The 13,430-nt window shown below is 36.1% G+C and overlaps 1 protein-coding gene and 1 non-coding gene across 5 annotated transcripts in view; one reads left to right on the top strand and one right to left on the bottom strand.

The window, feature by feature from the left end:
* Positions 1-1,895: 1,895 nt before the first annotated feature.
* ADK (adenosine kinase) overlaps positions 1,896-13,430 on the bottom strand; it is a 506,764-nt gene continuing 495,229 nt past the window's right edge. For 2 of the 4 annotated variants that reach the window (XM_032423647.1, XM_032423648.1), the window contains exon 10: positions 2,133-2,717. In XM_032423647.1, coding sequence (XP_032279538.1) covers positions 2,593-2,717 — 125 coding nt within the window. In that variant the 3' untranslated portion in view covers positions 2,133-2,592. Of the gene's footprint in view, positions 2,718-13,430 lie in introns of all 4 variants that reach the window. The other 2 variants (XM_032423646.1, XM_032423645.1) reach the window with 2 other exon arrangements.
* Positions 4,665-4,771, top strand: LOC116644420. The gene has a single exon (XR_004301740.1). It is a non-coding gene; the product is annotated as a U6 spliceosomal RNA (small nuclear RNA).

Raw genomic sequence — 13,430 nt, 5'->3', positions numbered from 1 at the left:
TTTGAGAGAGAGCAAGAGTGATCACAGAGGGAGACGGAGAGGGAGAAGGAGACTTGCCGCTGAGCAGAGAGCTCGATGTGGGGCTCGATCCCAGGACCCTGAGATCATGACCTGAGCTGAAGGCAGATGCTTAACTGAGTGAGCCAACCAGGAACCCCTAAAATAAAGAAATCTTTAAAAAGATAGAAATAATAATAATGGGCAAGGGATACGAATAGACTTTTCTCCAAAGAAAAAATATAAATCGTCAATAAGCACATAAAAAAGATGCTCAGTATCATTAGTCATTGGGGAAATGCAAATCAAAACCATAATGAAATATCCCTTCATATGCACCAAAATGGCTACAATCAGAGAGATAATAGCAAGCCCTGGGGTTGGTGTGGAGAAATTGAACCCTCAAACCTTGTGGTGAGAATGTAAAATGGTGTAGTCTCTTTAGAAAAAGTTTAGAGTTTCTAAAAAAGTTAAACATTGGATTACCATGTCACCCAGCAATTCCACTCCTAGGTATATACACCAAAGAACTGAAAACATATCCACACAAAAAACTTGTACATGAATGTTCATGGCAACACTATTCATAATAGCCAAAAAAGTGCTAACAACCCAAAAGTCCATCAACTGATGAATGGATAAACAGAATCTGGTATATCTATACAATAAAATATTATTTGGCAAATAAAAAAAGAAAGTACTGATATATGCTATAAGATGCTAAGTGAAAGAAGCCAGACACAAAAGAACACATATTTTATGACTTCATTCTTATGAATGTTCAGAATAGGCAGATCTATAGAGACAGAAAATAGATTAGTTGTTGCCAGGGGATGGGGAATGTGGTGAATCGGGAGATACAGTGTTTCTTTTTGGGGTGATAAAAATGGTGATGGATATACAGTTTCGTGAACACACTAAAACCCAATGAATTGTATGAATTATATCTCAATTAAAAAAAGAAAAAGACAAACAAGTATAGCATACCTTAAAGTTTTCCAAAACATAAACTAAACAAAAACTTGAACACTTCTCTATGGTTTGAATTCAGTTTTATAAATGTTACCTTTTTCTTTTTTAAAGATTTTATTTATTTATTTATTTGAGAGAGAGAGAGAGAGAGAGTGCATGTGTAAGTGGGGGGAGGAGCAGAGGGAGACTGGGCGGGGGGAAGAATCTCAAGCAGCCTCTGCACACGGAGCCTGATGCAGGGCTCCACTTGGGGCTCGATCTCACCATCCTGAGCCAAAACCAAGAGTCGGATGCTTAATCTACTAAGCCATCCAGGTGCCCCACCTTTTTCTTCTTCAACAATAATAATCATAGTGATAAAAATAGCAGGTACTTATTAAACACTTACTAGGCATGTAGCAAGCATTTTATACTTGATATTCTCTCTCAGATCATCTCAATGATCTTGTACATGGAGTTATCCCATTTTATAGAAAGGAAATTGAAGATAAAAGAGGCTGAGTAGGGGCGCCTGGGTGGCTCAGATGGTTAAGCGTCTGCCTTCAGCTTGGGTCATGATCTCAGGGTCCTGGGATTGAGCCCCGTGTAGGGCTCCCTCCTCAGCGGGGAGTATGTTTCTCCCTCCCCCTCTGCTGCTCCTCCTACTTGTGCTCTCTCTGTCAAATAAATAAAATTAAAAAAAAAAGAGGCTGAGTAATTTGCACAAGGTTATATAAAGGCAATTAAGTCTGACTCCAGAGGTTCTATTATGCAATTCCATTTTCCTTAAAACAGTGACTTACTGGTCTCAAATGCTAATTTATTTTTCAATGTATTATGTTGTTCTTTCTATCACCATCAATGAATTAGATATCATTTTGGGGCCTAATATTAAATAATGATCTTACTTCCTTAGTTTATTGAGCACAGAGCAAAGACAGAAAAAATTCCCATATGATGTTTTTATTTGTATCAAATCACAGAGTATCATAGGTAAATATAAGATTATAATTTGAATACTGTAATATTACATAATTTGGCAAATTATTTAATTATCCAAAGTTTATTACATGTTTGAGTATGTGCTAAAGAGATTATTTGGCATAACTTGGCAAGATATATATTTCTGTACCTTATTTGACCGTTTATCATTTATATATGTGGTACACATATATGTATGTATGCATATACACACGTACATATATACATACACACACTCCTAAATTAAATATACTTGTATAAAAAGCTGAAGATTGATGTGTTAGAATTAATTCCTGTTTAAAAATCTATTATATTAAATTGCATCTGCATTCAAAGCAGAAATGTAAAAACTGATCAATTTGCTAAATACACATGAATTTACAAAGTAATTGGAAATGAAATAAAAATTTCCATTGAAATGTTATATTCCTGTTTAATCAACATTTAAGTGGCACTATCAAACTATGGAAATTGACATTATTTTTTTAGGTTGTTGAGAGAATAAAGATTCTACTGAGCATTACTGTATTCCCTAAATTAAGAATGAATATTATTATAGTAGGAAAAGATGGCAGATAATTTTCTTCTTTATTAATACGGGAATTCCCAGGAAGCAATCAGGGCAGTGTCTATTCTCCTGGGCTTGGGTTTCCTGCTTTTCTATCAGTGGAAGTCTGGCTTCTCAGGAAAAGTGCAGCCAGTCCGCCTAATTATGACGCTTGCAGCATAGTGACCAGCACGGATGCATTCAGTCAGGGGCTTGTCAGAGACCAGTTGAGACAGAAAACCTGGAACACAGACAAAAGGGAAGAACATGAGTATTGCTATTATAACAGCATGAGAAAGGTCATTTTGGGTCAGGCCAAAAATTAGTCTATGTACCTATCCCTTTCTTCAGTGTTGATAGTTAAGTGTTAAACCTCAAGTGTTAGAGAGTTCTTCCTCCAAACATCATGAGCTTCCCTCGATATTTCTTTTAAAGAGCTCAAGTTGGGACATGACGACTCACCATCAAGTCGTTCTAGACTTTGTATGCCTAAAGCATCATCATGCTTTCCTTTAGTTTTGAGATTAAGAGGTTGTGAGTAAGAAGTACTGGCCAAATAATATTACCTTGGGTTTTTACAGCCGAGAAGGTATTAGTTATCCCTCTCTATCTGTCTGGGTTCCTTACATGTTGTTATTCCTAGCACATTGCTTTTGGACAAAATTCTATCATCTGGATGTCTCTCCAAGTACAGATTTAAGAGCTGAAGAGTTACAAAGGACCTTACATCTCCCTTTTACTCCAAGAAGCAACAGTGAAGTGATTTCTATAGTCAAACATCATGGACCAGCTTGACATTAAAATAAATGTGATAAAGTAGAAAGTAGTGTTGAGGACTTCTGTTTCTGACCAAGATGAAATAAAAGGAACCACGCTACGCTTTCTCCAGAAACAACTCAAAGACAAAGTAAATGAAACAAGGTTTTTCAAATACTGTAGAAGATCCATGGAAGAAGGGAAACAAATGGGATAAACTGTAAAATTGCTCTAGCTTACCACCTAGAGAGAGTTACTAGGCTACAACACAAGGAGCGACAACCTAGGCAGAGCTCAACAGTCTCACTGAGTTGAGGAGATGGATTTGGGAGTCTAAGTAGGACAAAATTAAACATGTAGGCAGAATGATCAGCAAATAAGAGAGAGAAGACATACATTATCAGTATTGGGAATAAGAGAGATGATGTCACTATAGAATCTACATACACTAAGAGAATAATAAAGAAACATTACCAACTGTGTGCCAATAGATTTGACAAGTTGATGAATTGGACAAATTCCTGGAAAGACACAAACTATCAAAGCTCAAGCTCAGGAAGACATAGATAACCTGATTAGCTTTGCACCTATTAAATATATTGATTTTACAGTTAAAAAGCTTCCCATAAAGACAATTCCAGGCCCAGGTGATGTCACTGGTGAATTCTACCAAATATTTAAGAAGTAAAAATAATATTAGTCCTATACAATAACCTCTTCAGAAAGCTGAAAACTGAAAATACTTCTTAACTTATTCCTTGAGGCCAGCATTACTCTGACACCAAAATAAAAAAAGATGCAAATATTTTATTTTATTTTAAAGATTTTATTTATTTTTTGACAGAGAGAGACACAGTGAGAGAGGGAACACAAGCAAGGGGAGTGGGAGAGGGAGAAGCAGGCTTCCTGTGGAGCAAGGAGCCCGATGCGGGGCTCGATCCCAGGACCCTGGGATCATGACCTGAGCCGAAGGCAGACGCTTAACGACTGAGCCACCCAGGCACCCCAAGATGCAAATATTTTAAAGAAAATCTTAGCAAATCAAATCCAATAGTATATTTAAAAATATAATAATTTATTATTATAAACCCACCTAGGAATGCAAGGTTGGTTTAACATTCAAAAATTAGTCAATATAATTTAGCATAACTAACAAAACCATAGGATCATCTAATGCAAGAAGAAAAAGCATTTGGCAAAATCCAACATACATTTCTAATAACAACTTTAAGCAACCTAGGAATAGAAGGGAACTTGCTCACCTTGAAAAAGGGCACTTAAAAAATTTACAGTTAAAATTATTAATGGTGGATGATGGAATGTTTTCCCCTTAAGATCAAGAACAAGACAAAAATGTTTGTTCTTAAACACTGTACTGGACACTTTAGCCAGTGCAATAAGGCAAACAAAAGAAATAAATAAAAGGTATCAAGTGCTAACTTTGGCAGCACATATACTAAAATTGGAATAATACAGAGAAGATTAGCATGGCCCTTGCACAAAGATGATAAGTAAATTCGTGGAATGTTTCACATTTTTAAAAAAAGGCATCAAGATGGAGAAAGAAGTAAAACTGTCTTTATTTGCAGATGGTATGATTGTCTAAGCCTTTGGTTCTCAATAGTGGATAATTTTGCTCTGCCCCCACATCACCAGGACATTTGGCAATGTCTGGCAATTTTTGGTTTTCACAACTGGGGCAGAGGGTGCTACTGGCATTTAGTGAGTAGAATGAGGGATGCTGCTAAAAATCTTACAATGTCTATAATCTCAGATTGAGAAATTATTGGTCTTTGTAAAATAGCCTATGGAATCTAGAAAAAAGTTACTAGAACTAGGAAGTGACTTTAGTAAAGTTGCAGGATACAAGATCACTACACAAAAATCAATTGAATTTCCATACTATATACACACCATACTGTGTGTATATATAGCAACTGTATGTACCACCAACAGTTAGAAATTGATATTAAAAATAGCTTTCACCATACCATGAAATATGTGTAGTAACTGATAAAAGTATAAGACCTGCACACTGAAAAATGACAAAACAATGCCAAAAATAGTAGTAAAAGAAACCTACAAAAATGGAGAGATAGAAAGTGTTCACGGGTCAGGAGATTCAATATTGTCAACAGCTCTAAGAAAATTTTCTGTGGAAAATTCCAGCAGGCTTTTCTTTTTTTAAAAGATTTTATTTATTGGGGTGCCTGGGTGGCTCAGTCGTTAAGCGTCTGCCTTCGGCTCAGGTCATGATCCCAGGGTCCTGGGATCGAGCCCCGCATCGGGCTCCCTGCTCAGCAGGGAGCCTGCTTCTCCTTCTCCCTCTGTCTACCACTCTGCCTACTTGTGCTCTCTCTCTGTCAAATAAATAAATAAAATCTTTAAAAAATAATAAATAAAAAAATAAAAGATTTTATTTATTTGTCAGAGAGAGAGAGAGAGAAACACAAACAGGGAGAGTGGCAGGCAGAGGGAGAAGCAGGCTTCCAGTTGAGCAGGGAGCCCGATGTGGGACTTAATCCCAGGACCCCAATATCATGACCTGAGCCGAAGGCAGATGCTTAACCAACTAAGCCATCTAGGCATCCCTCCAGCAGGCTTTTCTTATAGAAACTGAAAAACTGATTCCAATATTTATGTGGATATGCAAAAGACTAAGATTAGTCAAACACATCTTTAAAAACAAGACTACCTGAGTTAAAACTTATTATAGAACTAAAATAATCAAGACACTATGCTACTGGCATAAAGAAAAACAGATCAATGCAACTGCACAAAGAGTCCAGAAATAAACCTACTTCTATAACATCAATTGATTTTTGACAAAAGTATCAAAGCAATCCAGTGGAGAAAAGAAAATTTTTTAAACAAATGGTCTTAGAACAGCTGGATGGCATATTTAAAAAAAAAAAAAAAACAAACCACTTTAACCCTTACCTACCTCACATCACCTACAGAAATTAACTTGAAATGGATCACAGATCTAAATGTAAGAGCTAAAACTATAAAACTCTGAGAAGGAAACATAGAAAATCTTAGTGATTTTGAATTTGCCAAAAAATCTCTTAAGTAAGACATAAAAAGTACAAACTTTTACATAGGAAAAAATAACTGGACTTTGCCAAATTAAATACTTCTACAACTCTGTAATAAGAAACAACCCAATAAAAAATGGGTTCAAAAGAATTGAATTAACATTTTAGCAAAGAAGATAAACAAATGCCAAATAAGCTCAGGAAAAGATGTTCAACACCATTACTCATTAGAGAAATGCAAATTAAAAACCACAATTAAATACTACTGTCAACCCACTAGAATGGCTAAAACTAAAAAGACTGACCATAACAAGTGTTGACAAGGGTTTGGGTCATTTGGAACTCTCATATATTGATAGTGGGAATATAAAATTATTAATACCACTTTGAAAACCATATGTCAGTGTCTTAAAAAGTCAAACATACATTTACCATATGACCTAGTCATTCTATTTCTAGGCATTTAACTCAAGGTAAATGAAAGCATATATTCACACCAAAGATTTGTAGTGAATGTTCACAGCAGCTTTATTTATAAAAGCCCCAAACTGGAAATGATCCAAATGTGGATGAGAAGAGGAAGGAAGCCAGGATTACAAAAGAGCATGGGAGTAGTGGATATGTCTACAGTGATGGTTTCATGGATGTATGTTATGTTAACATTTGCAAAATTATACCCTTTAAATATGTGCAGTTTATTGTATATCAGTTACACTAAAATAAAACTATAAAAGAAGAAAAAAGGGAGAAAGTGTTATAGTTACAAATAAGACAGGTCAAGAACAGAAGAATCTGGGGCTACTTTCCCTCTAGGGAAAACATGAGCTGCTTAGCAGTACTCAAATACTCAGAAGAACAGATAATGAGAAACTGTTCTGTAGCCAGGCTTCCAGGCTGTTCCCTAGGCCCTGGCAGCCTGCTGGGGGTGAAGATTAATTGAGAAGCTGTGTATAATGACCTGTAGAGAGCATTTTAAGAGATTTATGTCCTTTCTTCTCTACCGCTCTGACCACACAAGCTTTTTCCCTGTCAGATTTGGGGAATGCTCTGTATCTAGTAAAATAAGTATTCCCAACCAAAGAATAAAATTAATTTGGTTAATGGAGTGACATATTTTGAAGACATTTGCTTAGAATGTGAAATCACTCCCTCAAGAGGTTTAGTAAGAGTATTTTATCATTTGAGTTTTCAGGTAACAGTCAAAGGTCAACGTTAACTTTCAGCCAAACTGTGAGACTAAAATGCTCAGCCCACACAGTGAATGAAGCACACACCAAATTCAGAGTCAGATCAGCTTACAATGGAAACACGTCTATGGGAAGCCTTACATGCAACATCTGTTTTCCTCATTCCTTCTGGTATGATCTTTGTGAGAAAAAGAAAAGCTTACGTTTATGAAATATTTTTGTGAAGCATAAGTACCAGCATCCTCTTTCTAAGAGAAGAGCTAGTTGATGTCTGAAGTGAAGTGCTCTGAAGAGACATTTGCGTTGACAACTGGAAAGCCTGAATGCAGGAAAAAGCTAAGACCTTTGCCCCAGGTGAATAACAGTTTTCAATAATCTATTTTGAAAACCCAGCTGAGAAAAACTACAGATGTTATATAATTGATTGTAAGTGGAACCTTCATATAGTAGCTGATGTGAATCTTAAAGGTTGTGTAAAATGGTTTAAACAAAGGGAGTTTATATGTTAAGAATCATAAGGAATCCTATTATAACATGAATAAACATTCTAAGATAATTTTTTATTGTGTAAAAGATATATATAACCTAGTTTACCATTTTAACCATTTTTAAGTGTGCAATTCATGGCATTAAGATCATTTTGCAAAGTTGTGTAATTGTCACTTTTATCAATTTCCAGAACTTTTTCATCACTTCAACAGAAACTCTATATTCTTTAAACAGTAACTCTCTAATTCCGCCATACTTCTGGCCTCTGGCAACTGCTACTCTACTTTCTGTCTCTACGAATTTGCCTATTCTAGGTACCTCATATGAGTAGGATCACACAATATTTGTCCTTTTGTGTCTGGCTTATTTGACTTACTGCAATGTTTCCCAATGTAATTTTTTAAGTTAGAATTTTTAATTATTAGCTGACCAAAATGTATTTTGAATAAAATGCTTTATTTGGAAATAATTTCAAATTCACAGAAAAGTTGCAAGAATAAAAATAATGTGAAAAACATCCACATATCCTTTACCCAGATGCACTTGTTAACATTTTACTCCTTTTGTGCACATATACTTTCTCTTTATACAGGTTTTTGCTGTATTTGCATTTATCATGCTTCTTTACCTTTAAATACATTGGTGTTTCCTGAGAATTATTCTCTTATATAACCACAGTTATTAACTTCAGTAACACTGTTAGAATACCGTTATCTAATTTTACTCTCCATATCCCAGTTTTGTCAATGATCCAATAATGTTCTTTTGTTGTTGTTGTTGTTAAAGATGTTTTTATTTTTAAGTAATCTCTACACCGAACATGGGGATTTGAACTCACAATCCTGAGATCAAGAGTCGCATGTGCTACTGCCTGAGCCAGACAGGCACTCCCAAATAATGTGTGTTTTTTTTTTTAATGTTTTATTTATTTATTCATGAGAGTCAGAGAGAGAGAGAGAGAGAGGCAGAGGCAGAGGGAGAAGCAGGCTCCCGCTGAGGAGGGAGCCCGATGCGGGACTCGATCCCAGGACCCTGGGATCATGACCTGAGCCGAAGGCAGACGCTTAACCGACTGAGCCACCCAGGGGACCCTGTGACGGGGACATTTTTGAGGCATACAGTCTTCCCCTACCTCCTATCTAGCAGAGTGATTCTCATTTTGGGTTTGACTGGTATTTCCTCATGATTTAATTCAGATTATGCATTTCTGGCCAGAATACTAGAAAAATTATGTTGTGTCCTTCTCAGGGTATCACATTTAGAGGCACATTATGTCCAGTTGCTAGTCACCGGTGATGTTCATTTTGATTACCTGGATATAGTTTCCAATGCTTTGCAGTCACAAAGAATGCCACAATGGATAACCTTTTGCATATATATCTTTGTGTTGTTGAGGGGTGATTTATCTTCAGGATAAATTTCTAGAAGTAGAATTTTTGGGTTGAAGAGTAGATACATAAGTAGTTTTGTTAGACTGCCAAATCCCCTTTCATAGAAGTTGAATGACTTTGTATTTCCACTAGTAATGTTTAAGAGTGCTCGTTTCCCCACAACCTCACCAACAGAGTGTACTTTGATTTTGCCAATGGGTTAGAAATGATATCTCAATGTCATTTTAATTTGCATTTCTCTTATTATGAGTGAGGCTGAACATTTTATACGTCTAAAGAACAAATCTCTGGTTTGTTCTTATCTTTCACTTATTCTTCTAAAGGATTTTTGGTCTTCCTCTATTTTTAAAAGTTATTTGCATTTTGGGGATTTTATTCTAATAAAGTATTTTTTTAGGTAGGGAAAAATATCAACAATAGCAATATGCTATTAATATATACAAATACTATTCAGCAAGGAAACAAAGTGATTATTCATATCTTATTCACTGAATGTGGTGAATTTTAAAGAGTATGGTTGGCACACACTATAACAGATAAATATGGCTTGCAGATATATATCAAAAAAGAAGTTTGCTCTCTTTTAGTAAAGATTTTGGGCCTATCAGGAATTCAACAAGAAAAATCTTACATGACTGACTTGGCATGTGTGCTCAACATGAAAAAGTCGCCCAGGAATCCTTTTTGTTGGTGCTTTTTTCCTGGTTCTTATGGTCCTCATCAGTACATTATCTTGAAAACGAAGGGTAAGGTTCTGCATATATGCCTTCCAACATGGTCAAGAGAACAAAAACAGGAGGCATAACATTAGAGAACAAGAAACATCAGAACAGGTTTCCAATCAGGAACTCATACGCTGAGCCAGTTGTGCCTTTCTACTTTGGTTCCTCCTCTCTGGTATCTGTAGAACTCCTTTCTAATCCTTCTACCGATAGGCTTATTCCCACAGCCTCTCTGACTCTTCTGAAATTTGGGTCATGTCATGGATCTTAGGTCTCAAGCTGTTGAGGCATACGGTGGGTGAAGACTTCTCATTGACAATGAATTTGGTTCCTAGGGCTAGCGTTGGCTGGCTCTGAATCTTGGAACAATCACAGATCCAGAGCTATCAGAATAAACCTCTGTCCACTAGCAATTAGTACAGCTTCTTACCTTCTGGTTACTTTCATTTGGATTTTTCTTTTACCAATGTTAAGGAGACTGACCGATTTTAGCATAACTGAATGCATTATCTGAGATGAGACTGGAAACATGCATTTAAACTGCGCAGAGAGGAGGTGCTAGGCTAGTTTCCTCAAAGCACATAGAGGTGGGATGGCTGGTGTGGGCAAAAGGCAATATAATTTCCTGACTCAATTTGTCTATTTTATGTAGTTACCATATTAGAGATATAATACCTAGAATTTCCTCAGTGTCATTTAAAGAAAAGTGAGAAATATTGTCAGTAGGTATGAAAGCCTTAATCGAGACACTTAAGAGCTAGGGATATTTTAGAAAGAAATGAACAAAGTCTGTAAGTCAATTTTTTCTTTCCCATAGTTCCTTCACCAATAGTTTTCATGGTGGGTGGAACTAAAAGCCCAGTAGACTCTATCATTTTTCATTCAACATTCACAACAAAAAGAATGACTTAGCTTTTCTGGTTGTCATAAAATAGGAAAACCATGCCACACAGATTTTATGAACTTGGAAGAATTAAGGTTTTTTTTTTTTTGTTGTTGTTGTTGTTATTGTTTGTTTTGCTTACTGATTCAATTTCATTGCTAGTAATAGGTCTGTTCAAATTTTCAATTTCTTCCTGATTCAGTTTTGGAAAGTTATACATTTCCAGGAATTTATCCATTTCTTCTAGGCTGTCCAATTGGCATATAAGTTTTCATAATATTCTTATAAACCTTTGTATTTCTGTGGTGTTGGTTGTTGTTTCTCCTTCATTTCCGATTTTATTTATGTGAGTCCTCTCTTCTTGATGAGTCTTATCAATTTTGTTGATCTTTTCAAAGAACAAGCTTCTGATTTCATTGATCTGTTCTATTGTTTTTTAAGTTTCTGTTTCATTTATTTCTGCTCTAATCTTTATTATTTCCTTCCTTCTGCTGGCTTTTCTAGTTTCTTTAGGTATAAGGTTAGGTTGTTTATTCGAGATTTTTCTTTTCTTGGTTCTTGAGGTAGGCCTGTATTGCTATAATCTTCCCTCTTAAAACAGCTTTTGCTGCATACCAAAGATTTTGGATCATTTTGTTTTCATTTTCATTTGTACCATGTATTTTTTTTTTTAATATTTTATTTATTTATTTGACAGAGAGAGGGAGAGAGAGAGAGAGAGAACACAAGCAGGGGGAGCAGCAGGCAGAGGGAGAGGGAAAAGCAGGCTCCCTGCTGAGCAGAGAGCCCGATGCGGGGCTTGATCCCAGGACCCTGGGATCATGACCTGAGCCGAAGGCAGACGCGCTTAAATGACTGAGCCACCCAGGCGCCCCTGTACCATGTATTTTTTTATTTCCTCTTTGATTTCTTGGTTGACCCATTCATTGTTTAGTAGCATGTTATTTAGCCTCCATATATCTGTGTTCTTTCCAGATTTTTTCTTGTGTCTAATAAAGAAAAGATAAATAAACAGGAAGGAATCCAAACATAACACTAAAAAAAGCCATCAAACTACAAGGAAAGAGAGCAAGAAAAGAAGAAAGGAACAGAGAGGAACTAGAAAAACAACCAGAAAACAAGTAACAAAATGGCAAAAAGTACATACTTACCAATAATTACTTTAAATGTAAATGGACTAAATGCTCTAATCTAGACAGGGTGACTGAATGGATGAAAAAATAAGACCTATGTATATGTTGCTGACAAGAGATTCACTTCAGACCTAAAAACACATGCAGATTGGAAGTGAAAGGATGGAAATATATTTACCGTGCAAATGGAAGTAAAAAGAAAGCTGGGGTAGCAATACTTACATTGGACAAAATAGACATTATTTATTTATTTGTCTTTTAAGTAGGGTCAGTGCCCAGCATGGAGCTCAAGGTGAGGCTTGAACTCATGACCCTGAGATCAAGACCTGAATTGAGATCAAGAGTCAGACACTCAACGGACTGAGCCACCCAGGTGCCCCTGGGCAAAATAGACTTTAAAACAACAGAGCTTTCTCTGTCTACATAAAGGACACAATTCAACAATTCAACAAGAAGATATAACAATTCAACAATTCAACAAGAAGATTTAACAATCGTAAATAGCTATGCACCCAACACAGGCACACAGGAGCACCTAAATATATAAAGCAACTATTAATAGACACAAAGGAAGAAAGTTATTAGTAATACAGCAACAGTAGGGGACTTTAACATCCCACTGACATCAATGGATAGATCATCCAGACAGAAAAATCAACAAGGAAACAGTGGCTTTGAATGACACACAGGACCAGATGGACATAACATATATACAGAACATTCCATCCAAAAACAGTGGAATACACATTCTTTTCAAGCACACATGGAACATTCTCCAGAATAGATCACATGTTAGGCCACAAAACAAGTCTCAATAAATACAAAAAGATCAAAATCATATCATGCATCTTTTCTGAACACAATGGAAGAATGAAATTTAATAATTCACCTTTTACAAGTGTTAGCATCTTGTATTATCTCAAATTGCTTCTCCAACGATACTGCATAAGTACATATCAGTGATTATCTCTTTATTTCTTATATAGTCCCCAAAGCCTTTTAATATACAGACCATAACAGACCATAATATGGGGCGCCTGGGTGGCTCAGTTGGTTAAGCGACTGCCTTCGGCTCAGGTCATGATCCTGGAGTCCCGGGATCGAGTCCCGCATCGGGCTCCCTGCTCGGCAGGGAGTCTGCTTCTCCCTCTGACCCTCCTCCCTCTCATGCTCTCTGTCTCTCATTCTCTCTCTCTCAAATAAATAAATAAAATCTTAAAAAAAAAAAAAACAGACCATAATATGTATATGGAGAGAAAAACACTTGAAAAGCATTTTTAGAATATATGTAATTTTCTTTAAAAATCACATTTTATGCTAAATTTAATTCTTATATATTTGTTTACCTGACAATA

Source organism: Phoca vitulina, unplaced genomic scaffold (assembly GCF_004348235.1).
Source record: "Phoca vitulina isolate PV1807 unplaced genomic scaffold, GSC_HSeal_1.0 scaffold29, whole genome shotgun sequence".
NCBI lineage: Eukaryota > Metazoa > Chordata > Mammalia > Carnivora > Phocidae > Phoca > Phoca vitulina.
The sequence above is the reverse complement of the archived record's forward strand: the minus strand, read 5'-3'. Positions and strand labels throughout refer to the sequence as shown.